At 40.1% G+C, this 27,918-nt stretch overlaps 1 protein-coding gene across 12 annotated transcripts in view; it reads left to right on the top strand.

Annotated features, from left to right (window-relative positions):
• USP34 (ubiquitin specific peptidase 34) overlaps nucleotides 1–27,918 on the top strand; it is a 106,414-nt gene that overhangs the window by 8,186 nt on the left and 70,310 nt on the right. For all 12 annotated transcript variants that reach the window (XM_064647470.1, XM_064647476.1, XM_064647472.1 and 9 more), the window contains exons 2-7: nucleotides 8,340–8,427; nucleotides 11,685–12,102; nucleotides 16,645–16,695; nucleotides 16,811–16,960; nucleotides 20,385–20,452; nucleotides 27,700–27,892. In XM_064647470.1, the coding sequence (XP_064503540.1) occupies nucleotides 8,340–8,427; nucleotides 11,685–12,102; nucleotides 16,645–16,695; nucleotides 16,811–16,960; nucleotides 20,385–20,452; nucleotides 27,700–27,892 (968 nt within the window). The remainder of the gene's footprint in view (nucleotides 1–8,339; nucleotides 8,428–11,684; nucleotides 12,103–16,644; nucleotides 16,696–16,810; nucleotides 16,961–20,384; nucleotides 20,453–27,699; nucleotides 27,893–27,918) is intronic.

Raw genomic sequence — 27,918 nt, 5'->3', positions numbered from 1 at the left:
GTTTTGCCCCCTGTGCACTTGCTGCTGTGACATTCATTTATATCAAAGTAACATCTGGAAATACATTTTCTGATTGTGGGGGATGTTTGTAGTGAAATTTTAATACTTGTTTAGGCCATATACGTGGTTTTCAGTCATCTCTGACTTCTTTCAGTCTGCTGCTTTTCAGGAAAAATATATATACACCTGTGCTTTGGCCACTAAATGACTGAATACAGCATGTGATTCAGAGAATTGCCAAACACAGATTATCCAGCACAAGCAAGTGCAAAATCTGAGTGTCTCTTTGCAAGTTGAGAGAGACCATGACTTTGTTGCTTGCTTATCCTTTTCTCAGTGTTTTATTCTCTGTTTTGAATGGGGGTTGCCTGCACCTGTGCTGATGGAAACAAAGCAAGCCTTGGAGTTGAAGTGCTGAGCGAGCCCTTCTTGGGCTTGACTGTAATGCCCTGTTGCCCATTTCCCTCTCATCTCCTTGTTTGAGCAGGCTTAAATATACTTTGTAAGAAATGAATTAGTCATATTTGCCTCTCACAGGTTTTGTCCCTGAAAACTGGAACACATCAGTAGATGCTTTTGTTGTAAATCAACTGGTAATCTGTTGCTTCTTAGGGGCTGGGGTGGCTCAGTTGTGGGCCTTTTCTTTCTGGTTGTGGGGGAAAGCTGCTCTTGTTGTCTGGGACTGATTCACAGGCTGCCAAGTAGTCCAGCTGAACTCATTTGCAAAGTTGTCTCTTGGAAATAGAATGCTTCCTGGAGTAGGTATTTTAATTTTTGCATTCCTTGCTACTTTTAATTAAGACTAATAGAAAACCTCTTTTAGCTTTTGGAACCTCGTTCACGCAATTAAATCTTTGTTCTACTTACAAAGCAGTTTGATAAACTTTGAGTTCTGTGTTTTCACCTTAAAGCAGTATTTTAGAAAAAGTTCAGAGCTGGAGCATTAAAGAAAAATCATTTAAACCCAGAGTCATTCAAGTCCTTCTCCATTGTTTTTGAAGGTAATATGTTATTGAAAGGAAAGGATTCAAGTACTCTTGTAAACTGAAGGCAGGCAATCCTTTATCTGAGCAGTAGTTTTGGCAGTGACAGTGTCAGCCCTGGCTTTGAAATGTACCTTGGGGTAATTAGGGATCTGCTGGGAAATGCTGGGTTTGTGCAGAGCTTGTCCAATCCTGAATTGATTCCTTAAGAAACTTGCAGTGGCTGTTGTCAAAATATTATGATGGGCAGCCTGGCTTTCCACATCCAGTGTGTGTTTTGGTGATGTCAAGCAGACTTGATTGTGTGGAAATACTGCTTTAATTGAGCTGGGGTTTTTTTGGGTTTTGTTTTTTAATTGAAAAAGGAACTATAACAGCTTCAATATAAAGATGAAAACAGAGACTTCCCAGAATTGGGAAGTTTTGTCTTGGACTCAAACACAATTTACCATACTGAGTTAAAATAGGACTGAAATAAAACTACTAATTTTTTTTTTTTTTTAAACTTCAGCAAATGGCACAAATACTTTGAAATTGCTTTATAGGTTTTTTTTTTTTCCTTAGTAATATATAACTTGCCTTTCTCTGGAGAGGGAGGACAGCAATATCTTTGCTGCTGAGAATCCCAAGATAACAGCACAGGGAGGTAACAGTGCAAAGACACCAGAGATCTTTTCAGACTCCTTCTGCCTGCCTTGGCTGACACTGAACCTCTGCTGAAGCTGCTGGGCCAGGCTCACCTGGGCTGTACCACCAGGCTGCTGCTCCCCTCACTCACATGGCCATGGAATTGCAGCAGCCTGGACATCATCCCACTGGCCAGGAGCAGCTTTGAGGGTTCCTGCTGTGCAGGGCTGGGCTCAGGGGATGTGAAAAGGATAATGTGGAGGGTCCTGGTGGGCCAGCAGAGCCAGAGCAGTGTGCAGGTTATTCCATCCACAGCCAGATATTCCACAGGCTGGTTTACACCATTTCCTGCTGGTTTACACCATTTCCTGCTGGTGTTTGATCAGAAGGGCCATCTGTGCCTTGCAGTGTTTAACTGAAGGAAGCTCCTGGACCTTTGATGGTGTTCCTCTGCTCCTCTGTATCCCTGCTGGATGGGATACTGCTTGTTCCTCAGCCACTGGCATAACCCAACCTGAATGATGGATTCCACGTTCCCATCTAGTCCAGACCAGATTTCCACTGCATGGATTCAGGATTTGTGACCTTTGTCCTGTGGCCCACCCGTGTGGGAACAGCGGGAGTTTACCCAGTGGCACAACTTAGGCCTGGCTTTGTGTGAGAGGTGCAGTCGTGCTGCTGGCCCTGGCCTGGCTCCTGCTGCAGCACAGCTGTGTGTGACACTTGAGATGCTGGATCTGAGCTCATTTAGGCTGTAGTTCACTGGGGTAGTTGTGGATAAAACCAGCTCCAGTGTGCTGGGAAAACCCGGGTGTCATCTGATAACTGGCGCTGGACTGCACTTAAAACAGTTCCACGTGGAACTGCTCTTGGAAGCAGTTGCTGTGGCACATTCTCTTTGGGAAGGTGAATTCATAAGATGCTCTTAAGAAGGACAGTTGTTGGCTGAGGTAGATGTTGGCAGCCATTCCAAAGGGGGCATTTTAACCCAAATGAGGAAAGCTTGAGTGTGGCATCACTTCTGGAAGGTGACAGCTCTGGAATTTCTTGCTGCTCGGAGTCAGCTGCTGCTGTTTTGCTCCAAAGTGCATTAACATGTTGTGGTAAAAGAAAATAGGTGTTTACTGGAGAAGATGAGGGAGATGGAATGGAAAAGGAAATGTAGAGATGAAAAGAGAGAGAACTTGGTGGTGTTTGCAGAGACAGAAGATAAAGGCAGCAGTTACCTCAGATCAGCTCATTTGCCCTGTTCTGGTGAGGTTGTATCTTAGAAGTCCAGTCTGGTGGATGAAAATACCAAGGTTTTTTCTACTCCTTGTGCAACTTTGCTGTGCACTGGAATACTGAATTAAAACTCCTCAGGTTCTTCTGATCTCAAGGTGGCTGTGAGGAATTCCACAGGTGCTGGATGTTGGGGATACCACTTGGAACTGCTTTTTCTTTACTCTTCAGTAGCTCCTGTATTTCCATTTATAAGAACACAGTGTTGCTTAGACTTGCAAACCTTTGTCAGATTTGTTGAAATTACTTTTATGTTCAAAAGTTTGTGTCTGACAGGCCAGTAAGATGATCAGTTTGTTTTCTGAGGAAATGAGACTTTAAAAGTTGCTAATTCCTGTCTTTAAGATGTTACATTTCCAAAACATTTGTGCTGTAATATTTGTATACTTTGTAATCCAAAACTTGGAGGAAAGCAATATATTTACCAAGTTGGAATATTTATAAACATAAGAAATTTAGAGTTTGATGCAGGCTTAAAATGAATTCAGGTGTGTTGTGGGGTGGAAGTGGGTGTTGTTATCTGTGATGAGGGAGCATTAATGGCACTCAAGCACCTTAACCAGCCATATAGAATTTATTGCTGCAGTATTTTGGGTTACAGATCTGATTGTTCCTATGTTAACCTGGCATTTAACAGTATTTTTAATACTGAACAATTAACTTTTTTGATTTGCTAGTACGTTCTACAGTAGTGTTTCTCTTTGGTTGTGCTTGTCTAGTCAGTGTTCTGGGATGTTTTATGTTGTGGAGACTGAGAAGTAGAAAGAAGACTTTTGTTTCCTCACTGGAAAGTTGTAGGGAGGCTTGGATAGTTAAACTCTGGCCACTGAACTTCAGGCTGACACTGTCATTTCGAGTACTTGTCAAGGATGGCTCTGTAAAGGTCAGGAAGAACTCTGGGAATCAATCTAAGGCAATCAGGAATTCTTTATAATTAAGAAGTCATTCTAATAGATGGAAGTAGAAAGGGAATGGGAGATGCTGAACTCTGTGCCTGGCCTCTGACATGCTGTTGATTCTGAGCAAAAAGAACCCCCTAAAATCCCAGCAAACCTCTCAGTGCAGTAAAAAAAGTGCTGGTTCTCTGTGTGAACAATGGTACTCGCACAGATTGGAGATGTATTTCTTTCCAGAATAGTATTATTGCCCCTAATACTGTTTTGTTTAGTGTATGGCTCGTTTCCTCCGTTTATTCTATCCCAGGGAACAATTTCTGGGAATAATGTTCATTCTGCAAGCAATCCAGCCTTTCCCATGAGAAGCTGATACTGGCTGAGGTTTGGGGGAGGGGGCAGAATCCCTGTGCAGCTGTACCTTGTCACAGTTCTCCAAATGTAGAAATTATAGATATTAAAGGGGTTTTATCGTTGACTTTTTGCTCTGTTATGTTTCTGCAAGTAGAGGAAATGTGCTTTTAAAAATGATTATTTTTGCTTGCCGGTTGATTTTATACTTGCTGTGATAAGTGACCTTTGGATATAAGATATTCCCCACAAGTCCAGCAGGATAGTTGTCCTTGAGGTCTAATTACAGGCTGTTCCTCCAGCTCTGAAGTTCTTGCTAAAACTGCACTTATGATCTGAGTTTCATTTGTCCACAGATGAAATTATATTGCCCCATTCTTTGCAGCTGATTTGTATTTTTCTCACCTCTTTTAGTACATTTATTAATGGGGTTTTTGCTTAGTTTGGGAGATGGTGTTTCTAGTAACACCCCTATAGCAAATCACCCTTTTGTGGAAGATGAGGGAAATCATCCAGGTTTTCATTTAAAGCCAGCCAAGTAAAACAGGAGACTGAGGAAACAGCAAGGAAATATTCTTCTTTTTTTTTATGATATGTTTTGAATTTTGACTTTGACCATCGTGTGTTTTGGCTTCTCGTCAGCTCCTTGAATAAACAATTACACTTTAGGTCACTCTGATTTTTTTTTCTTTTTAAATACATGAAAACCGATACACCAGAAGATGTTAAATCAGGCAATTATTATTACTTTGGTTAGTTAAGCAGCTCAGCTCTTTCTTCTGTGGTGTTACTGTGATAAAAAGATCTCTAAACCATGTTGAGAAGACTCAGTCTCGGGGTTCCTGCAGGAGGTGGTTGGAATGTGTGGCTCCAGGTGCCATTGGAGTGTGGGTTTGAAACTGGATCCAGCACGGGGTGAAGGTGTCTGTGCATGGAAAATAAGAGGGAAAAGGAGAGTGAGAAGGTCTGAGAGGCTTTAACTGAGAAGAAAGTTTTGGTAGAGCAAATCTAAGCAAGGAGAAGGAAGTTGAGCCCAGAGATAGGGAACACTAACACTGCTGAGTGCCTGGAGAAAGGAGCACTCACTGCAGGCAGGGAAGGAAGGAGCTGGGATTGGGATTGGGGTGCCACTGCTGGGAGAGATGCTTGGAGATCCTGGGATACCTGTAAAGCTCTGGAGCACATATTGTCAATTCTTAGGGATGGGAGCACAGGAGCTGCCACTTGGATGAGCTTCAGAGGCTCTCAGAGCACACAAGTGCATCCTGTGGTGGAAAACTAAGGAAAAGTCTTATCCACCAAATCAATTGGCAGGGAGGAGGCTCGGTGCAGGAAAAGTTTTGGGAAAAGTTTGACATGATGGTTTCAAACAGTGGAAGTGTGAGAGTGGGGAGGCAGCAGATGGAGGAGGGTCTGAGGGTGCTGGAGTTTGGGAGAGAACACAAGGACATGCTTTATTCACCAGTGAATGAGTCTGGTTTAACTTCTGGCTTGTTCAAGGTAGAAGAAAACTGATTTCAAAGGAGCCAGGCATCAGCATTTGGAAGTGAAATCATGTGCAGCAAGGGAGTCCTTCCAGAAGTGGCTGAAACCAGGAGATGCACAGGAATGACAAGGAGCGTGTTTGTTCCTACTGCTTTTCTCTCTTACCTTTATCAATTAAAAACATGTTAGAAAGGCTTCAGAACTGGTTGTTTCTGTACTTCAAACTTTCTGTAAATGGAGGTGCTGTAACTCAGGAGTGTCCACAAAGTTTATATTCAGAATAAGATGGCCCAAGATGGAAGTTTTGGTTGTGAGGACATCAGGTAAGTGAGGTGAACGAGATCATTTCTGCTGAGGAGCAAAAGGGAGCTCCAGGTAAGGTCCAGGAGGAGCAGCTGTGTGTCACCATCCCTTGGGAATGGCACAGACAGATCAGCTCCATGGAAAACTGCAGCCTCAGTGGGGATGCTCCTGTTTTGAGCTTCCTGAGTCTTTTCAGGAACAAACCCAATATTATTTCGAGGTACAGAAAACAAAAGGGAAATCATGGCTGCAGCCACTGCATTAATTAGCAGTGATTAATAAATAAGACCAGTTGAAGTTGGTCAGTGTGTGAGATGTAAAATGCAGAAACAGGAAAAGAACAGGTTTCTCCAACTACTTCATCTGCATCCCTGTGTTTTGACCTGGGGCAGAAGTTTCAGTATTTCCATAACTTCTCCATTCTGTGCTCTTTATGTGGCAGTTGTAGCTTTTAAGGGACCAGTTTGCTTAACTTTTATCTCACAGAGGGAAATTTGGGAGTGATTCAAACAATTGCAGTGAAAAGGCTGCTCTGGAAGTAAGAGTTACTGCCCACGTTAAGAGTTTGGGGTTTTTAAGGAGGGGAATGTGGGGATGAAGGAAGTTTTATAAATGTATATATAAGATCCTACAAGTTAGAATTTAGCTACTGAATCGTTGTCAACAATTATTTTTCAGTCAAGCCTGAAGGAATTCATCTTAGTGAAGCAAAGCTCACAAAATTAGGAAAACAGAGGTTTTATGAACCTTTGATGCTGGGCAAGTCTTTTTTTTAAATTTTTTTATTTTTTTTTAGATACTATCTATAGCTAAAGAGCTGTCTTTTGTGGTAAGCTTGACCTAAATTGTGTGATGGAGTTCTTGGTTTCTTCAGCAATGTGCTTTGGCCCTGAGAGATCAAGTGTCATGGTAATTTGTGGTGTTCAAAAGCAAAGGTAGTATGGGATGATCCCCATCTTTTAGTTTGCCAGTCACTCTTGTGCTTTGTCCAGTGTTCTGTAGGATCTTTAAAGCCTTCAGGATTGAGACAGAAAGGTGATTTTGGATGTTTGCTGGCACCCTGTTGGGAGCTTTTTGTAAGGATTTATATTTGCATGGATGCATACAAATGAGAAAGTGGATGTGTGTGCAAATGGATGTCCCTGTTTCAAAGAAATCAGAAATACTTGTTCAGGGTGATTATTCTGTGAAGTGGTTTCCTTCTGAACTTTACTTTCTGGTCTAGGCTGGCAGACTCTCATTAGCTTCAGTTTTTGGAAACCTGAGTGGATGGATCACATAGGCCCTTGCAAGGGTGAGGTGGGGTGGGAGGTTGAGGCAGGAATTGTGAAGAACTTGCTGTCACAAAGCTGGTGGATGAAGTCGATTTGTGAGCGTGTGATGCTTGAAATTCCGTGTGAAATGTGGAGATGGACACTTAGTTGTGTTAAAAATGCAAAGGTCCACTTAAGAGAACTCTGACTTTCTCAATTTGTGCAGCAATTAGCTAATTGGACAAGTGTTTAAAATCCAGGATAAGGAGGAAGGAAGAATTGTGCACTGGTAGCTGGGGAAGGGTGTGTGGCCAGGAGAGAGAATCCAGTGCCCTGGGATATTATAACCAGTTCCTGCCTAAGTGGAGCTTAATGTTTGGTTTATTCAAGTGTAGAAGCATTTGGAGATGGAAGTGGGACATTTGATAACAGCTCATTGAAATGTTTGGGGTTTGAACTCAGTGCAGAGTTCTGTTCTGGTTTCCATCTGCACTAAACGTGGGGAGCATTTCTCATTTTGCCAATTAGTGATTCATGATGGTTAAATGTCACGGGAGATGTGTCTATATTTGAAAGCAATAATCATCAACTCAGCTCCTCTGAAACAACCTTATTTGTACCCTGCACGTTGTTCTTATCTTGGTAGGTTTGGTGTGGTTTGGGTTTTGTTTGTTTGCTTGTTTTTCCCAGTCTCTATCTGATCAGGAAAAGGAAGTTGAGGTCTTGTGGTCAGCTCAAAATGCAGACTTTGAAAATCTGGGGGTAAACACCAACAAGAAAACCCCCAAACAAGCCCCAAACCTGAGGAGTCTGGTTGATCAGTAAAATTGGTGAAGGTTCATACTTAAAAATGCACATCAGTCAGTAGTTCCCAGTGAAGCTTATAAAGAGTATTTCATAAAAACAGCATTACAAGAAGGGTCTGTCTTCAATCACTGATTTTCTCAGCAGTATTCAGGAATACTGTGCACTTTGTTTTCAAGTCACTTGCACCTAAACCTCTGTTAACCAAATTACATATTTTTGCTTCAGTAGAGAACTTGAGCATTTCCAGTATGAAAATACATTTATTTTCCATGCTCTCACAGATAATTTCTAATAAAAATACAGCGATTGCGTGTTGGGTTTTTCCCTCCTAATATGTTTGTTTTTGTTCTGTTTAGTATCAGACATTGAAGGTGGTGATGCATTGCAGCTCAGAAAGGAACATGCCCTCAAGATATTTGCTTACATCAATTCCTGGACTCAAAGGTAATTTGGGATCGAGCTGGAATGTTGATGATATTGAATCTCAACAGCAGCTTTACCTTCTTAAAAATACAGTGGAGTGAATTAGAAGGGGCAAGTTATTAATGTGATACTTGGAGAGTTAAGACCATTTTGCTGCTTAAAAAGAAATCAAAATAAACACAATGGATTTTGGGCAAAGCATATTTTGAATCTAATTGGCATTCTGGGTGCTGTAATAGTTGAGTGGCAAAATAAATAGCTGTATTACAGTGACAAATAACATGTGGTGCTGCTTTAACATGGAATTTTCTGACCATCCTCTGCAGAGGCAGAGGAGGGTAAGAAGAATTTAAGAATTTAAGAAAAGATCAATCTAATTGGAACCACCATGTTCAGTTTTTTCTCCATGTCCTCATAATCCAAGTCAAGATGATGAAGGGTTGCAGCCCACAGCTACCAAACTGATAAAGAAAGTGCTTTGCACTTGGTTGTCTTAAATCAACTGCATTATTCCTTTTAATCAAATATTTCAATTACTGTTGGTTTTAAGTTTGTGTTTTGGTTTTTTTTTAAAGTAATGATATCAGCTGTTCTGCTAATTTCCCAGCACGTGGAAATGTATGGATAGCAGTTTTTAGAAAGAATTTACAGTTTGGAATTCAGTGTTCAGCAGTGGTTACAAGACCAAACTAAACTGCAAGAAATATTGAGAAAATCATAAAGGATAAATTAGATGGCATTATTTGGGTGTTTAGAAGACTCCAAAAGGAAAAAAAAAAACAGGAATGTCACACTTTGGATACCTGTGAAAGCAGAATTCTCCTCTTCCTCATTCTGCCAAAAGATGACAAGCCAAGTTCATTATCTTTTGCCACGTGCTTTTAGACACAGAGGAGGAATTTTGAAATCCAAATAAACAGCAGGCACAGGAAGCAGAATCCTGTCATTTCTTGACAGGTCCTAGATCCCATTTTTTTCCTGAGAACAATTGCAACCCAGTTGTTTTCCAGGGCATCATCTGTTCAGATTTTGTCCTGCTCAACAGCTCTAGGATGACAAACCCAGTCTGAAGAAAAAAATACAGATTAGATAACATTTAACTCTGTATTTCCTTCTGGTTTCTCTGTTACCTTCCATATGAATTGGTTTCATGATATAAAACACTGTGGAAAACAGTCCTTAAGCTGTTCAAAGCAGAGTCCAACAAAGGGGCCCCAGGAAGGAGTTGTACTTGACATTTTAATTTCTATTTCTCCTCTGCCAGATGGGCTTTTTGAGAGTTCTGCTTGTTGGTTTGAGGCCTTCCTTAAAGAACTACTTTTTATTTTGTTGCCTGTAGCTGAAATCTCTTACTCTCCTTCAGAAGATCAGCTGGAACCCAGCCTGGAGAACACCTTTCTCTTCCATCTGTGTGTGGTGCTTCCATTTGAGTTTTATGTTCAAAAAAGCAGAATACTCAATTTTTTTTATAGATCTTTAATTTTTGGTGGAGCTTTTCCCGACAGAGGAAGACTTAGAGGTTTTGCACATGCCTCTGGCTTGGAAACCAAATTCTCCAGTGTGTGAGAATATTCACCAGAATTTCCATTGTTACTGAGAATAATTTGTTACACCCAAGCAGGGCAGTAATTTGCAGGCATAAGTGATGGACCTTTTGTAGATATTTATCCCCAAGCATTTATCCTTGGGGAAAACTGCTTGAGGATACACTTGGCTTTGCCTGCAATCCCTTGTTGTCATTTGTTAATATGAAAATACACTTACAAGTAAATGGCAAAAATCTGCTTTTCAAATGGGTAAAGGCACACTCCCCTTAACCAGTATTAAAGGGATTTTTCTTCCTGCACAGATGGAACAGAAGGGTTTAGATGCTTCAGACACTGTAGCTGTGCTGGAATTAGGGAATCCTGAATGTTATCTTTCTGTCTAACCCACTGGGGAAAAAAAAAGTGTATTCAGAAAGTCTGTGCTTTAAGAGCTGGAGCTCCAGGACATGTTTGTGTTCCATCAGGAGAGGCAGCCCCCTCTACCTGTCACAGTTCTGGCTTCTCTGACTTTTTTCTTACAGATTAGGATTTATTAAGCCCAGTTTCTGAATTAAATGCTGTGTTTAAGAAGAGATTCCAAAAACTCTTCTGCAGAGTTGATTTCTTGCCCTGTCCTTTGTCTGCTCATCTTCTTCAGAAAAGAGACGTGTGATTTTTGTATTATTTTAATATCTGAGAACTCTGCTCGTGGGCTGTTGTTCTCCATCCAGCAGGAGAAAGGTCTCTACTACAGGACAGCTCCCAGTTTATGTAGGAGTTACACAGTGTAGTAGAATTGGAGTGAGAAAGAGCAGAGTTCCTCTCAGGGTCTGTAGTCTTTAATTTTGATTTTCAGTGAGGACACTGAATCGATGCCTTTCTTCTCCATGTTCTCCAGCATTTAGATCTTTTTAAGGGAATATCCTCCATTTTTTTGTTCAGAATGAGGAAGTTGCTTGTTTGTATGGAAGAAGCAGATGTTCCCAGGAAGAGGTTCCAGGGCATCTGCCTTGGGGGTTTATGCACCCAGAATTTATTTTACACCTCTAGTTAATCCTCGCCCACAATCAGAGTTGTGTTAGAGTTTTCTAATTGATGCTTTTATTGAATTGTCTCATTATATTGATAAAGGGATGGTGTTTAGTTTTCCCCCTTGTTCTTTTCCCCTTCCAGTGTGTCAGTAAATAACCAGGGGAACAATCTCTGAGCCTGCCAGGTGAAAAAAGGCCTGGAGATAATGCATTTTCCTGGATGGGGAAAGGGCACCGATGTCCGTGGGATCCCCATCCAAATGCGGATAAAGGCAGTGAACTTAAACACTCCATTAAAACTAAAATTATTTTGCAGCCCTGTTGCTTTGAAAATAACAATCATGAGCTCTTCCAGGGCTGACAGGAGTGGCAGGTGATTTATTGCAGTGAAGAGCAACAGAGAAAACCAGATGAGGAAATGGATTCAGAAACATCCTGGCAAACATTGCTGCTGTAGTAGCACAATGACCTTGCCCACAAGAGGGTTTTTCTGTATTTTACTCGCAGGAGCAGCTGCTAGATGAGGGACCTCCTAGCTTTGATAAGCCTTTGGAAGCAATGGGATGCTCACAGGGTTTATGGAAGGCTTTGTGACTCCCACTCCTTCTGGGTGGAGTCTTGTTTCCTTTGGGTTTTCTCGAGCCTGTCAAATATTTTGTTGAAAATGTTTTAACGTGAAGAGTTCTTTATTTTTATTTTTTTCCTTCCTGTTTGCTTGCAGACAATGTTTGTGCTGTTTCAAGGAGTATAAACACCTGGAGATCTTTAACCAAGTAGTTTGTGCCCTCATTAACTTAGTGATTGCCCAAGTTCAAGCTCTGCGGGACCAGCTCTGTAAACATTGCACTATCAGCATCGACTCCACATGGCAAGAGCAGAGTAACCACGAGGAGCCCCTGAATGTAGAGAGAGAGTCTCACCAAGAGGAAAATGGAGAGAGACAAAAATCTATAGAGAAAAAATTCGATTCTGCAAGAACTTGTATCCTGCCCGAGGAGGAGCCCGCCAAGAACACGGATGCTTTTGGCTTGTGGAGCACTGATGAGAAGGAGAAGTTGCTGCTGTGTGTGGCCAAGATCTTTCAGATTCAGTTTCCTCTCTACACAGCTTATAAACATAATACCCATCCCACAATAGAGGTAAATCTTCTTTGTGTCTACACTGAAGTATTTTGGGAAAGGTTCATCGTTCTAGGCTGTGTGTGTTTGGTGCTCCTTGCTCTCAGGTCCAGCTCTCCTTGTTGACTTCAGCACAAAATCTCCCAGGAACTTGACACATCTCTTACATTTTCTTTAAAAATATGCTGAATTGTTACAGGTAATATATTGGTAATGTTGGATGGAACTGTACACTGAGTTATCCCACTGGTTAAATAACAGAAAGGCAAAAAATAGGTCTTTCTTCCTGAAGGTAACCCATTAATAGTTTACTAATTTCATTGCAATCTGTGGTTCTGGAAGCAAAGCTTCAGAAACTGAACTTTGTGCAAGACCAAACTTGTTGGAAGAGCTGTTAAATCAACTGGAATAACTGAGCTCTGCACAAGTAGCTTTGTTCCACAGGGCTGATTTTTTTCTCTGTGGTATTTGTTATAGCAACTGTTCACATTTTCCTTATTTTCTTCTGAAAAACAAACCAACAACAACAAAAAAAAAAAAGGCAAAAATTCTACCATGTTTAATTCACAGTTTCTGGAATAAATATGGTGTTAGCATTTCCTAGGTGAAAAAACTTATTTCTTGTAAAGGTTGGCAACTTGTGGCAGTTTAATAACAAATAACCTGTTCTTTTACAGTATTTGTATGGAAAGAAGTACATTTAGCTCAATACAAAAAGCTTCTGTCCAACAAATTTTTGAGAAAGACTGGACAATTAAACTGCAGTTAACCCACTCTTCTTTAATTTTTTATTTAGAGAGTTTTGGGAGCTCTGGGCTGCATTTTGTGATTTTGTTTCCAAAACGTTTGGGTATAAGTGAACAGAGTTGTTTCAAATATATGTGTGTGGAAGAAGGAGGCAAAATTAGGATTTGTGGATTGGAGGATTTGTGGATTTCAGGTTTCCCATCATTCTTCCTGACCTGCCTTTTAAACTTTCACACACATCAATTAATCTGCAGCTCAGCCTCTGCAGGGAGGAGCTACAGAGGGCAGATCTGTCTTGTCAGTTAAAAACAATAAATCAATGACTACTTAAGTGATTTATCCTCTGTGGGACACTGACTGAAACCAGCTCCAGAGGAATATGGGATGAACAATCCTGGAACAGCTTTTCTGTGTACAAGCACACTTGATTCTTTTAAATGACAATTTAATATATTTTTTTTTCTTCTCTTTCAATTCTACTTCCAAATGATAAGAAGAAAATCTCTGAGTGCCTGATGGGATTTCTGTTTTACTTGGTGTGCAGCCTAGAAGTGGTTCAGACCCAGATGTCACCTGCCATATTTGTCATGTACCTTTTTCATTTTTCAGAGGGAGATTTTTTTTTCTTTGCTTTTTAAAGGTCCCAGCATCAAGAATTGTTCTCACAAACTGATTTTTAGTTATTCTAAAGCACTGTTAGACATTTTAATGTCAAAACCTTTTGCTCCTGCGAGCAACTCACTGAGGTTTAGAATTTGATTTTGGATTTCAAGAGGTTTAGAATTTGATTTTGGATTTCAGGAGGTTTAGAATTGGATTTTGGATTTCAGTCTAAAGCACATCTTAGTTAAATTGAGACAAGTGGTTAGTCCCAGTAATGACAGCACTTTTTGTTTTAAATCAGGCTTGGTCTCAGTCCTCAAAGGATCATAAAATTAAAATCCCTGTTTGAAGTATGTTGTCTATAATTGGTAAGTTAAACAGATTCCTGGACAGACTAAATCTGTCAGGAATTTGTTGGGAGAAGCTGCTGTAGCTCTTCCTCTCCCTCTAAGCATTTCTTTTGCCCTGGAAAAAGGGAAATTTGCTGATGCAAAACGGACTCCAATCTCCACCCTGACTTCAGAAATTCCCTGTTCCAGATTCTTGAGCTGAATTTGCCCCATTTCACGGAGTCATCACATCCAGTGAGGTTTTACTTTGCCTGGGAATGACCAGTTGGGCTGTCAGTTAAAAAGTGTCCAATGTAAGGCTTTTCCATGGTGTTATTCCATGAGCAGCCGGTGTTCCCGTTATCCTTTGCTCTGCACACACCTCCAAGGTCTTTGTTCTCGATGGCAGCAGACAAGTCCTGAAGTCTAATCCTCTTATGAGGGGCTTGCCAGAGCCATGTTACACTTGACTGTCTAGTGGCGAAGAAAAACATCCTTGTGGAAGTAGGAGGTTTTCCCTGGTTTAGGAATTCATGAAGACCACAACACCCTTTGCTTGTGGTAAAATCTCCCAATAGTTTGGGTGCCCAGAGAGGCCTTTGTGTCTATTTTTCATCCTAAACAAAATTCACTCAAAATATCTTCATAAGTGCCATTGTTTTTTTTTTTTTTTTTGAGCAATGTTCATGCTTTGAAATGAGCTTCATTTTTTTTTGGATTTATGGATATTTTTAAGAGCTCTTGCATGCAGGGTAGTTTTAAGACTGTATGCCCTGTTCTTTTCATACTTTGAGCAGCAAGTTTAATACACTTCAGAGGAAGGAAAAATCTATAAAAGGAGGCTCTTAAAATCCTGTGGAGAGAGAAGCAACAATGTGAAGTGAACTCCTGAACTTTGCAGTGGCTCAGAATGAACATTGAATCCAAAGGGAATTACCTGAGCATGGAGCAGTTCTTGACAGGATGAAATGAAAGAGGGGGAAAAAAATCAGTTGTTCAGGTGTCTGTGGCTGTAGTTCCCTGTTTGGAATCTTGTGCTCTTCTGCTTCTCCAAGTAAATATTTTCACCCAGTTCCACCCTCCTGCCACGGGCAGGGACACTTTCCACTATCCCAGGTTGCTCCAAGCCCTGTCCAGCCTGGCCTTGGACACTTCCAGGGATGGGGCACCCACAGCTTCTCTGGGCAACCTGTGCCAGGGCCTCCCCACCCTCACAGGGAGGAATTTCTTCCTGACATCCCATCTAAACCCACCCTCTTTCAGTGTGAAGCCATTCCCCCTTTTCCTGTTGCTGGAGGGCTTTGGGACAACACCATCCATGGTGAAAAGTCCCTCTCCAGCTTTTCTCCAGCCCCCTTTAGGTCCAGAAAGGCTGTAAGATCCCGTGAAATGATGGTGGGGTTTAACCCCATAGTAGATTCCCATGAGGAATTCTCTTATTTCCTGGTGAATTTGAACTTCAGGAGCTTTCAGTCACATTTCCAGACTCAGCCTCTCAACTGCAGGACTTTTACAAGCTTTGCAAGACTTGTCCCACAGCCCTCCCTGTGGAGGTTCCTGCATTCCAGGAGCTGGAGTTGACTTGACAACAGGTCTCTGTTTTATTCAAGAAAACTAATGAAATTTCTCACCCTCTTCCTGCAGTTTTCCTGAGCAGAGCACTGAACACCTTTCCTTGCTGCTTAAAAACACACCACCTACTGCCTCCAGAGCTGCTTTAAAAAGAACTGCTGGAGTATCACGAGTTCAGGCATGACTTGGAGTTCAGTAGGGGGGGAAAAAAAAGGAAAAATAAATGCTTAGCTATAATATGAGCATATTGAATAATTCAAAATGTTTGTATCACACTTAATCCATCCAAAATTGCTTGCCTCCAGCATCCTCTGGTACAGTTGGAAGCTCACTCCTACACAACTATTTAAAATATAGTCAGGAAGTTTCACTTAAAAAAACTGAACTTTCTGTTCAACTTCCATTTGATTGGTGACTGTCAGTACTGGAGAGGGATGGGAAGAGGAATTTGTATCCATGGCAATGTTGTGTTTTACTGTCACATTTTATACCTCCAGTGCCCTTTTTGCCCCCAGCCATGTGCCCCAAACACCCCAGAGGTGTTACAGCCCTAACAAAGAAACTTCCTGCTCTTTGTTGCCCAACAAGTGGATGTTGTGGGCATTAAAAAGAAAAGCTGTTTTCCCAAACCCTCTTCAGTTTAGCACTTCTAGAAAATAGATTTCTGGTTGCAGCAAGTAGTTAACAGAGTGATAGGGTGATACAATTCCTTCCCCACCTTGCCTTAATCCTGTAAGAATATGACACTTCCATTTTATGATGTGTTTTGCTACATATAAAAATATATAGTAGTGGAAGTTGGAGAATTTTAATATTCTGCTGGCAATGAATAATTTGACAGCTTTAACCCCTTAAATCGTGAAATGCAGGATTGTGGGACATCCTGCAGTTCATCTAAATTCGGGTGTTTGCATTTGTGTCTCATCTTTATGGAGAAATTGCCTTCCAGAGTTCCCTGGGTTGGTTCTGCTCTGTGCCATATTCCTGTGGAAAAAACTGGGGATCTGAAGGGGCTGGGATTGTAGAATAATCTGTTAATCCAGGTGTTGAGAGAGCCACTGAGATGCTCTCATGAGCGTATCTTTGTGTGTTTATATCTACTTCTTAACAAAGTAAAAAGTATGGAAAAGTGTGTTTTGGAATGTAAAAGTGGAGCAAAATTTGTGTCTTCCCCTGAATCAGGAGTTTGCTTTTTTTCTGTTGGGTGACAGTGATACCTGGTAATGGTCACTTGTTTACAAAAATGGTTTTTTGTTCTGTAAATGTGTTTTTCTTGCTTCAGTTAACTCTGCTTTTTTTTCTTTTTCAACAGGATATTTCAGCTCAAGAAAGCAATATATTAGGGGCGTTCTGTGATATGAACGTAAGTTATCCCAGAAACTTCAAATAACCACGTTCATTCCTTGTGTTACACTCATTGGATGACTTCATGGCTCTAACTGATGGTTAAAATTCTTCCTTTTTTTATATTTTTGCAGGATGTAGAAGTCCCCTTGCACTTGCTTCGTTATGTTTGTCTGTTCTGTGGCAAAAATGGCCTTTCCCTCATGAAGGATTGTTTCGAGTACGGGAGCCCCGAGACGCTGCCCTTCCTCATAGCACATGCCTTCATCACAGTGGTATCCAATGTAAGTATTCCCTGGAAATTCAACACAAAAAAGGAAGTCTGGAAGGATTCTGGAAGACCAGGCAGGGATAAAAAAGGCTGGAAGATTTTCCTTGTTGGGAATGTGGCGTTTTGTCGTTCAATAACTCCCATTGTCCAAACCTTCCCCACCTCCCAAAGCACCCAAGGAGATTTTTTTTCAGATTTCTACCTCAATATGAAGATTGTAACAGCCCCAGATGAAACTTAGAAGAATGTTGTCAGAAGTCATTTCTATCCCTGAAATTGTGCCATGGAAATATCTTGAGTTCCTCAGGATATTTTAACTTTTTAGCTCTTCATGTGAGGCACAAATGAATTTCTTTGGGATTTCTGTGATTTTTATATTATTACAGATATTTCTGTTATTTGTATTACATATTTATATTACTTATATTATTTGCAGCATGGAGGGGATCATCTTTTATTCTCATTTAGTTTGAGAATGCACATCCTTCATCATCTCAGTGATTTGAAGTCACAGTGATTTGTGACTGGTGAAATTACCAACTGATTTCAGTGGAGATTTGAAGATTGGTGATGAAAATAAACCCCAGGCCTGAAAGAGTACATAGGAAAACTTGGTGTAATGTGAGAATATGAAGTTGTGCCCTGTCTGGTGGAAATTACATGTGGGCAAAAAGGAAACCAGGAGTTTGTTGTGCCTCATAGGAAGGGAGTTCAGCATCATTTTGACACTCTTGGCAATTTGAAATCCTTGTTTTTCAGTAAGCATTCTGCCTGCAAATCCCATTTCCTGCATATCCCATCCCACTGCAACTGCTTTGCTTCTTTGTCCTTTTTGAAATCTTTATTTTTCTCCACATAAATTGTTTATTTTCTTTATTCTCAGTGAGGTGCCCTTAACCCAAAATATTTATCATCAGACTTTCTCCTTGCAGACAATTATTTGGCAACTTTGCATTTGTCTTTTTTTCTAGTAGGTGGCACATTTAGCTCTTTCTTGGAGCTATTTTAGGTGAGCTCTGTGGTTAAACCTGCCAGATAAAATGAAATTCAATCCAAACCATAACCAGAAGAACTGTTTCTTCAACCTCTTCCAGCATTGCAGCTCTTCCCATTCAACCAGCATCTTTCTTTTGAGCTCCTGCTTTGCTGGCAAATCTGTGTGAGTTAGGGGAAAACTGTTTTAAAAAAAAATTAAATTTACATTTTATCTGTCAGTTCACTGCAGAAAGTATAAGAAGATGTTGTTTTATGTGTAATTAATGTGCCTTATTCATCCACTTGCTGCATTTTGCTGTCACTCTGTACTTGTTAGCACTGCTTCTGACTTTAAGATGCAAAATATTTATTAGATCCAGATGAGGCAGCTGTTTTTTTTTTATAAAATACATTTTACCTTGCCAATATTAATATTAAAATAAAATATTTCTTTCCTTTTATAATGATGATTTTGATATAATGTTTCTCTTTGTTTTGTGTTTCTGTCACTTCTCTGTATAATTCATATAACATAGGTAAATATGGGTAATTCAGTAAATATTTCTGATAGTGAAATGGTGAATGACCTACAACTTGTTCTGTGCAGGGTTTAAACCTCAAATCCATTTTACTGGGTGAAACTTCAAAGCTGAATCAGAAGTAAAAGCTGTTGAGAGGTGCTCTGCCTTTTAGCAACTAATTACCTCTGATAAAGGGTAAATAATAGGAAAAAACCCTTCTGAAACTTGAGAACAGAACAGATGCAGTGAATACTTTGTCTTAAAAGCAGCTGGAAGCAAAAAAAAAAAACCAAGTTGAAGGATTTTTAGTGTAATTTGATATTATTTTTTATCATTTTAAGGGTGCTAGTTCATGTCATTTTATATATGCTCTTTTTAGGTCATTTAAATAATTCAGGATTTGAATATTTAACATGTTTGAAATTATATTTTCATTTGTAACATGTGAAATGATCCTTTAATTGAATTCTGAGGCTGAAGGTTGTATGTAATGCAAGTACACAGATGTATAAAATGGCTTCAGAAGTTTGAATGGATGCAGAAGAAAAACTGCTGTGAAGGGTGAAAGCCACAAGAACAAAATGATGAAACCACTTCATACTTTCCTTTCACAAAGAAATACATTTTCTTTGCTGTCTCCTGCTCTCTGTGGAACAGAGCACACCATGTTAAACATCAGATTGTGTAAATACAATGGGATCTTTGTCATCCCTGCAACTCCCTGTCAAAATGTTATTGAATTCCTCTTTCCAGCACCAGCATCTTCCAGTTACACTTTGTATCTTTGGGATGTTTGCATTTTTTCCTCTCTTGGATCAGAGGCTTATTCCAAGTGTTTGTTGTTTTTTTTTTTTTACAAGGGGAAGATTTTGAGCTGGTTTGTTTTGCAAAGTAGCTTCTTCTTGTTGCCCTGTAAAAAGTAGTCTGCAGATAACTTTTTGAGTCAGTTCTGGTTCATTGTGGAAATGCTGACGAGCAACGCTGGGGATACACTTTTCTTCCAGCCTAATCTTGTTCTCTCTCCTGGCAAGGAGGAGAATGTGCATTTTCTACATACAGAATTGAATTCTTTGCCACTGATGCAAGAAATCCTGGCTAAGGTGAACTCTTGTTTTAAGGCCAGATGGCCCTGTGTGACAGTGTTGGCTTTTCCCAAGAACTCTGTGTGTGCACATGATTAAAATTACCTGGGGAGGGAAGAGCTGCTGCTGTTTCATCCCTTCCCTGGCACGTAGTTTTCTCTCTGTAACAGGTTTAACAGGATCCCTGCTCCTGTTTGAAATGCAGATGGGAATTCTAACTTGGCCTGTGGAAGTGGTTTGGTTGGTCCTTTCCCTCACAGAGGTGCCCAGTAGCTGTTTCAGGGTGGTTTTTTTTCTCTGCATATATTATCTTCTTGCATCTTCTTTCCAAAGGTGGCAAAAGGGAGAATTGCAAATAGGAGAAATGCAAACGTGGTGGTGAAAAACCTGTGCTTGTAAAACACTATTTTATAGGATGCATAAACCCTAAGAAGCAAAAACACCACAAGTCAAACGACGTTACTCGATTGAGGAGTGATTTGCAAGGACAGAAAGAATGGAATAATCTTCTTGTGGACTTGAAAAGAAAGAAAAGAAACCCCACAGGGCTGAGTAGCAATTTTTCCTACTGAAGAAACTACAGAAAATTTTAAAAAATGAGGCACCTGAGCAGTAGGATACTCTTTATACAAAGTGTATATTTTCCAGCTGACAAGCAGGAAAGATGCAGCTCCTGTTTTGAAAAGAAGGAAATTAAGAGATTGAAGTTGAATGGAAAATGGAAAACACCAAGAAAGCCTTTTTTTAAAGTGGGGTTGCACGTGCAAATGTACCAGCAATATTTCACTATTTTTTTTTTTACCGTTCTCTTTAAATGTCATTAATGAAGTTTTTCTCTCTTTCTGTTTTTGCATTATAGATCAGAATATGGCTACACATCCCTGCTGTCATGCAGCACATTATACCCTTTAGGACTTATGTTATCAGGTAAATTTTTGTTTGAAGAATTTCTCTGGTGGGACTTTTGGACATTGCATTTATTTGTAATGGCAGCTGATAGACTTTTAACTGGACAGGTGGTTGCTCTGACTGTACCATTTCAACCAGGAGAGTTAAAGTCATGTTTGGGGTTTGTTTGGGCAGCTCTTTCCATCCCTCTGATTTCACATCAATCGGATCAATCTCATTAATTAATCACATTTTGAGTGTGACATTCTGACAGGTTGTGTCAGGCTCAGTTGTGACACAATCTCAGTGTGACATCCTCATCAAACTGAACATAAAATTTGCTGTGAGGTGATGGAAGTGGAGGAGCAGTTCCAGCTCCTGAGTTCTAACACTGCTTCATTCCCATTCTGATGTTCTGCATTTCCAGCTGGCAGGAGCTGAAGTGTGAGCAAAAGTCTGCTCACACTTTTATGTATCTAAATATATCCAGTCCCCAAGATTTTCTTTAGAGCTGCCTGTCATGAAAAACACTTTCAAATTGAAGTACTTGGAGAGATATTTAATTATACAAGCAGTTTGTTTTCCTTGGGTTTCTCAGGACAATAGAAACATGTCAGCGAGCTGCTGATGGAACTATCTGTGTGTGTATCTGCCTGGAGGTGCAGGGGTGTGGTCACAGCTAATTCACCTTCCAGTGGCCCAACATAAAATTTTCCTGCTCTTCCATAGGCTCACAGCTCCTCCAAGGCTCTGGAATTCCTTTAACTGTAATATTAGGAATGTGCTTATACCAGTCATAGGAGAAATGTGCCTTTACACATCATGTTGTCTTAACTATTCCAGTATAAAACAGCACTCAACAAAAATAATGATATTGGCAACAAATAAGTTCACAGAACAATTAGGCTGAGAATTATATTTCATGTTTTAAAATGTTCTCTGTAAAAATTTAAGTGCTGGCTTGTCTGTCAGTCTGTCTTGCTCTTACATTGTCTCTACCAAAATGATCCCAGCACAGAGAAGAGTATTTTGATCTTTTATTAAAACCCATCACTCTGGAGTTACACTCCAGCCATGTGCAGTCCTTTAATTGCTGATGTGTTATCTTTGAAATCTTTTAAAGGTAATTATTAATCATGAAACAGCTTAGGGAGGGCAGGCAGAGGATCTTCGAGTTCTTGTCTTGTGCATATTCCATTTAATGGCTCTTTGTGTACCTGGGAATTTGGTCATGAGCCTTACCTGTCTTCTTGGAATATATGGAAATTAAAAAGAGCATCAGCAATTAAGGATCAACAATTAGAATTAGGCTGATAAGAAGGAATTTACTTGAATGAGACACATCCTGTAGTTTTTCCTGGTAATCCTTGCTTGTTATCCTGTAATTCTTACAACCTTTTCTGTTTATAACTGTAGGTGTAATTGGGGTCACCAGAATGAATAGAAGAGTTTTTTTCTTGGGTTCTCCTCATGTTTTCCCCTTTACCCATTGGAGTATTTGCATCTGATTTGAAATGTGATTTGTCAGCAGCTTCTTGCCATAAATAATGCCCTCAGTGTCTGTTCACAGAGTTTACAACACATTCCTGTCAGTCATAACAGGAATATTAACACAAGTTCCATCTCTGGAAAACACAGTTTAGAGCAGGAAAGGGGGTGTTCTCCCAGTTGCTGTTTTTCCCAGCTCAGTCCTGAGGGGATCTGGGATTTCTCAACGTTATGAAATCCCAATCTTTTTGTGGAGGTTCACTTCCAGAGCAGGACACGAAGCTTTGGAGGCCACAGAACAAAAATAACCTCCAGTGCTGAACCTTTATGTGGGGCAGAAGTGAACACAGATGCCTTTGGGAAAAAGAGGACTTTTCCTGGTGGATGCAGCTCACCCCACGTGGCTGTCAAAGCTCCCAGATCTTGTCTGAGCAGCTTGGGTCTCTGGGTCTCCATCTGCTTTTTACTTTAGGAAAGAGCTAAAAAAAAAAAAGCCAACCCAGTGCTGGGCACAGCAGCACAACCCCTTTGAAAGAGATCCTGCAGAGCTTCTGCTGCTCTGCAAACTCAGGGGTCTTTTGGGGGGGTTTTGATGTGCAATGAGCTCTGGGGGCTCTGATTGACTCAGTTCCAGTTGCTGCTCGTGGAGATTCCTTGCAGGAACTGCATTTTGGCAGCAGAGAGAAGAGAAGTCACCTGAGTGGCATCTTAGCAGCATCTTTTCTCAGCTGAGGGTACCCTTTCTGTCCCTGCCCTGTGGTTATTTCTGCCAGAAGTGGATGAAGTGAACAGCAAAATGTGTATTTGTGTAGAGGAAACCACTGCTGGAATTTGCAAAGATCATGGACACAACCCTGTCATTGCTGCTACCAGAAAAAGGCTAATAAATGTTATTTTCTGCCTGGGGAATGGAGCACTGGTATTCACATCTTGCCTCAGAAAAGGGGCTGTGTCTTTATGCAGTTTAGGAAAGAAATAAAGGACATGAATTGAAAATTACACCTTTCAATAGGGAAGCAAAGTGATTTTAACCTCCTCAGAAAGAAGCTTTTACTGATCCTAATACCTCAGAATTGTGCATTTCAAACTGCAAAATCCTCATAAAGAAGGAAGAGCCTCAGAAAAGTGGCTCAAGACAGTAAGTCCTGACTTACTGCAATTATAAATGAGGGCAAGTTGGTGATGATGCCTCTCTACGAAAAAAGACATTAGTTCCACCTGTCTTCTACCTCAAAACCAGAGATGGGAGAGGCTTTGCATTGCTCAGACATTGAAAGTCTCAAGAGAGCAGAAGCTCCAAACAGCAGTGTTTGGAGGACACTGTTTTTTTCAGGGGCAAAAATGTTGATTGAAAATGCCATGGATAGTTCTGTCCCTTAGAAAGAAGACAACCAGCAATGAAGCCCAGTTTGATGAGAAGTAAGAAATAAAGTTGTCTTCTTCCTGTCTCCTGCTTCCAGATGGATCTGGAGAGATTTTTTTTGTGAAGGATTCCTGTGTTTGGCCCAGTTTGGGATAAACAGGAGCACATTGAGAGGGGGTTGCAGGTGCCAGCAGCTCCCGTGGCACGGGGCACACACAGCCCTGGCACCTGCAGGGAGTGGGAGCTCCACACAACTGTTGATCCAGAGAGAAAATGCAGCTGGAAGAATTCAAATTGCTCTTCTGCTTAAAAATATTCTCCTTAAGAATTCCCTAAAAATATTCTCCTCAAGAATTCCCTAAAAATATTCTCCTCAAGAATTTGGCTTTTAAGGGAGTGCCCAAGACCACTCCTTGCTACTGCTCTTGTCCGGGAGCCTTGAAGGTTTTAATCACAAAATATATTTACCTCCTCCAAAAACTCTGAGAATTTAAGGGGTAGGTACAAAGAACAGAAGTCAGAAGACAAAACCCAGACCCTTGAGTGAATTCTTCCCCTCACAGAGGAGTCCTGACTCATTCTGCTTAGATGCCCTTTAGCAGCTGTGGTCCCAAGGAGTCATATTAAGGGAAAAAAGATGATTTCACAGCTGAGTAGCTGAAGTCCTGAAGCATAAGATGTTATTGTAAGCCTTACATTAACATGGAGCTGCATGTTTAAAACTGTTGATTAAAACTGAACCCTCTTTGTGCCCACATTGAAATAGTTTCAGTAGGCTAAAACTGATTTTTAAAAAAATTAATATGTATGTATGTGTGTTGTTTAAATGTAGATAAGAGATATTAATTGATTATTTTAAGTATGTCAGGCTGGCAGGACAGGTCCTGTATGTAAGTGGAGTATCCTTTATGTATATGTATAAAAAGAGATATGTTTTATTCTTAAAGTCTCATTCAGGCAAAAATTTTAGATGAAGCAGATTCCACAGGTCCTGGCTTCTCATTCATCTCTTATTCCTTTAAGCCTTAATGCTCATCAGGATCAAAAAAGATAAAAATGCAGGAATTAAAAAAATAATGAAGGGCAGAATGGAAGCTATTATTAAGCCATTATATGAGTCAGTCACACATTCCCATTTATCTGCTTTATATACAGCTCCATCTCAGAGATAATACCAGAACCACCTCGGTGGTGGGGAGGGTGACAAGGAAGGGAGGAGATAAAAAATTTACATTGATAAGAGGAGAGACATAGTCTAGGGTGGTTGTTGTTTTTTTTTTTTGACAGGGAGATTTGTATCATTTGTGGCTGATAGCAAGATAATAAGTAGGGAATGGTAATTCACAGGTTTTTTAAAGAAATGGAGAACGTGCCATGCAACTGTCAGATTGAAGAAGTGAAAGGAGTTTGTTTGCCATGCAAATGTAATTGTCCAACAGACTGGCACAGGTTAATGAGAAAGCCAGAGGTATAAATAGAAAGAGAGGAATGAATTCACAGGAGAAGATGGGTTCATCCATTATTTTATAGATAGGATAAATCTTTAATCTGCTTTTGGAGTGGCTATTTTGGGTTAAACAGACCTTTTGCCTTGCTCCAGGATCCCTGTTCTTACTGAGGCAACACAGTCAGGGAAAGCAAAGATGGGTGTTCATTGCCAGTGCCAGCTAAAGAGTTCTTTTTGGTCAATAATAATAATATTACACTGATAAAAACATAACAAAGAGCCAGCTTACTGGTCCAGATGGGTTCAGCCCACTCTGCCTTTCCACAATAAAAAAAGGAGGCTTGGCTTACTCTGCAAATTTCCATGGTTTTAATCCTGGTAGTAAAGATATGATCCTGTTTGATTTATGACCAGTGTAGTAGTGCCAGGATATTCTGTAGTGTAGCTGCAGTTACACTTCTAAAATAAGTTTGAAATCAACTGTTTTACTGTGCTTGGTTGGAACAAGCCAGTTGTGTTAAAAACCTGGGTTCTGTGGTAGCAAGTAAAACATGCTCTGTTCTCTGGAGCTTTCTTTAGGGTTCTGTAGCTGTGAAAATGCACCTAGAAGTAGTTTAATTTATTATCAAGTGCAATTTTTTTTTAAAAGCACTCAATGATATTATAATAGAAAAATTATGACATGAGTCGTATTCAGGTTAAAAATGTGGATGTAGTGTGAATTTTATAAAAAAAAACAGGTTTAGACTGATAATGTGGCATTAAAATAAGAAATGTTTTGTTCTGTAGACTGGATTATTATAGTTTCTTCACCAAACTTTGTAGTGTGAGGAAGATTTCGTGTTACAGAAATTTAGTGAAGCCCCCAAAGCCCCCTTGCTTCTGTATCTGGAGGTGTGTCCCTGCCCACCTGCATAAAAGCACCTTTCTCTGGCCTTCTTAAAATGAGGAAATTCATATCATGTGTTTGGACATCTTTGGGATCTTTAGAAATCCTTCATGGAACTGTTGAATCTGCCCTGATGTGCATTATGGACATGGAAAAGCTGTGGGGACCAGGACTGATGGCAGTTTGCATTATAAAAATGGGAAGATAAAACTTGCTGGTCGTTATAGAATCACAGAGTTAAGGATGAAGAACATCTCTAAGATCATCAAGTCCAACCATTAACCCAGCACTAAACCACATCCCAAAGTGCCACATCTGCACATTTTTGAACACTTCCAGGGGATGGTGACTCCTAAATCCCACCAGCTCTGAGAAATCCTTGCACCTGCTTTTCGTGACCGGGCCTGGGAGCCTAATTATGGCCTCTTATTTTTTCATTCAGTCTCTCTGCCATAAAATAAACCCTAAATATTTCAGTTCCTGTTTGAGCCAGCTGAGGTTTGAAGGAGGTGCAGAGGATGTCCCTTTTTCTCTGGGTGGTGTCTGGGACACAACCCTGGCTATTTGCTGATGACAAAGCACCCACAGTCCATGTCTCTGGTGCTTTTCCCCCTCAGTGGAGCTGCTCTCACCTGTGCAGGTTAAAGGCAGGTCACTGGGGCCACTTTGCTGCTGAACTTTTTCCCAGGAGTGTTCCCTTCTCCTTCCTACTTGGCTTCTGGTTACAGATCATTGCACAGAAGCAGCATTTTCTTGCCAGGAATCTGATTTCCCAACTAATCCCAGTGAAGGATCTGGTTGCCTTGGCCTGGAATGGTCTTTTTTTTGTCCTGCCATTACTTATCTGTGATCCCTGTCATCCATCTCCACTCTGGGGTTGTTTGCACTGGAGTCTCTTTTCTCTGTTTGACAGTGTTAAGTATCATTTAAGTGTGTTTATTTTAAGGCCTCTACACAAGAGCTGTGAAAAAGAACCTTAATCTAAATAAGGATCAGGGCCTGTAGTTTTGCTTTTAAAAAAAAAAATTACTGGTGTTTATATGATGTAAATGCAAAGGAATGGTGCATAAATCCAGTTAAGTGTAGTTTAATATCTCTTGTGTTTTTTTTAAAGATTCATGCTTCTCTTTGGCTGTTCTCCAAGGACAGATCCAGGCTTGGGCTGTCAAACAAATGGATTTTTAACGGGTTTCTGTGTAGTTAAATCCAGTTTGGATGTAGCTGTGACTTCAAAACACTGAAGTACAGCAGAAAAAATTAATTGTCTGCATGTACCTTTCCCTGTGCCATCCTTAGTGGCATCCAGACAAGCTCAGGAAAGCTTGGGTTTAGATATTTTTGTCTCACACATTCAGTTTAGGAGAAATTCTCAACTGTGTCAGTGTTTTCCAGGTATCTCAGTGGAGATTTTCTGTGTCTCAGTTTTGTAGTTGCTTTGGTAAGATTTGTGTCACACTGGGTTCTAGAAATGATTTATATATTTAAATAATTTATATATTTATATTTAATGATATATATAATGTTTTATATATTATATATTTATTTATATTTACATGATTTTATATTTAGGTTTTATAAATGATTACTTCTTATGCCTCCCTTCAGCTCATTGTGCACCATGAGCTGACCCCTCATCTGAGATAATTGCAGTAGGACAAACTTACCTGTTGAAAATTCTTTAGCAATTTATTGACTTCTAAAAATTTTCTTCATAATTCTGTTTGCCCTTGGTGTTTTCCTTAATTGTTGCCAACTTTTAGAATAGTATTTTAAGGCATAGAACTTTTAGAGCTATTGGAAATAATGTCTTTACTACAATCAAGATGGTGTTCCAGGAATGTTCTAGTTTGAATTATAATAAAAAATATATAATTTTTTGGTTTTGCTTTTGTTGGCTGGTTGGTTGGTTGGGGTTTTTTTTGTTTGTTTGTTTTTTGTTTGTTTGTTTTGTTCTGGTTTCTTCTTGTTGTTTTTTGGGGGGGGAGTTTTGCATGGGGAGTGGGTTTTTTGTTTGGGTTTTTTTTTATTTATTTTTGGGTTGATTTGGTTGGTTGGTTGGTTTTGTTTGTTTTTTAAATTCCATTTGTGATTTCTTCCAGGTATTTATGTAAACTGTCAGACCAGGAGCTACGACAGAGTGCAGCCAGGAACATGGCAGATCTCATGTGGAGCACAGTGAAAGAACCCTTGGACACAGCCTTGTGTTTTGATAAAGAAAGTCTTGATCTTGCCTTTAAATACTTTATGTCTCCAACTCTAACAATGAGATTGGCTGGGCTGAGTCAAATAACAGTAAGGACTTTTTAAAAATATAAATA

Source organism: Pseudopipra pipra, chromosome 3, assembly GCF_036250125.1.
Source record: "Pseudopipra pipra isolate bDixPip1 chromosome 3, bDixPip1.hap1, whole genome shotgun sequence".
Taxonomy (NCBI): domain Eukaryota; kingdom Metazoa; phylum Chordata; class Aves; order Passeriformes; family Pipridae; genus Pseudopipra; species Pseudopipra pipra.
This window is presented reverse-complemented; position numbering and strand designations above follow the sequence as displayed.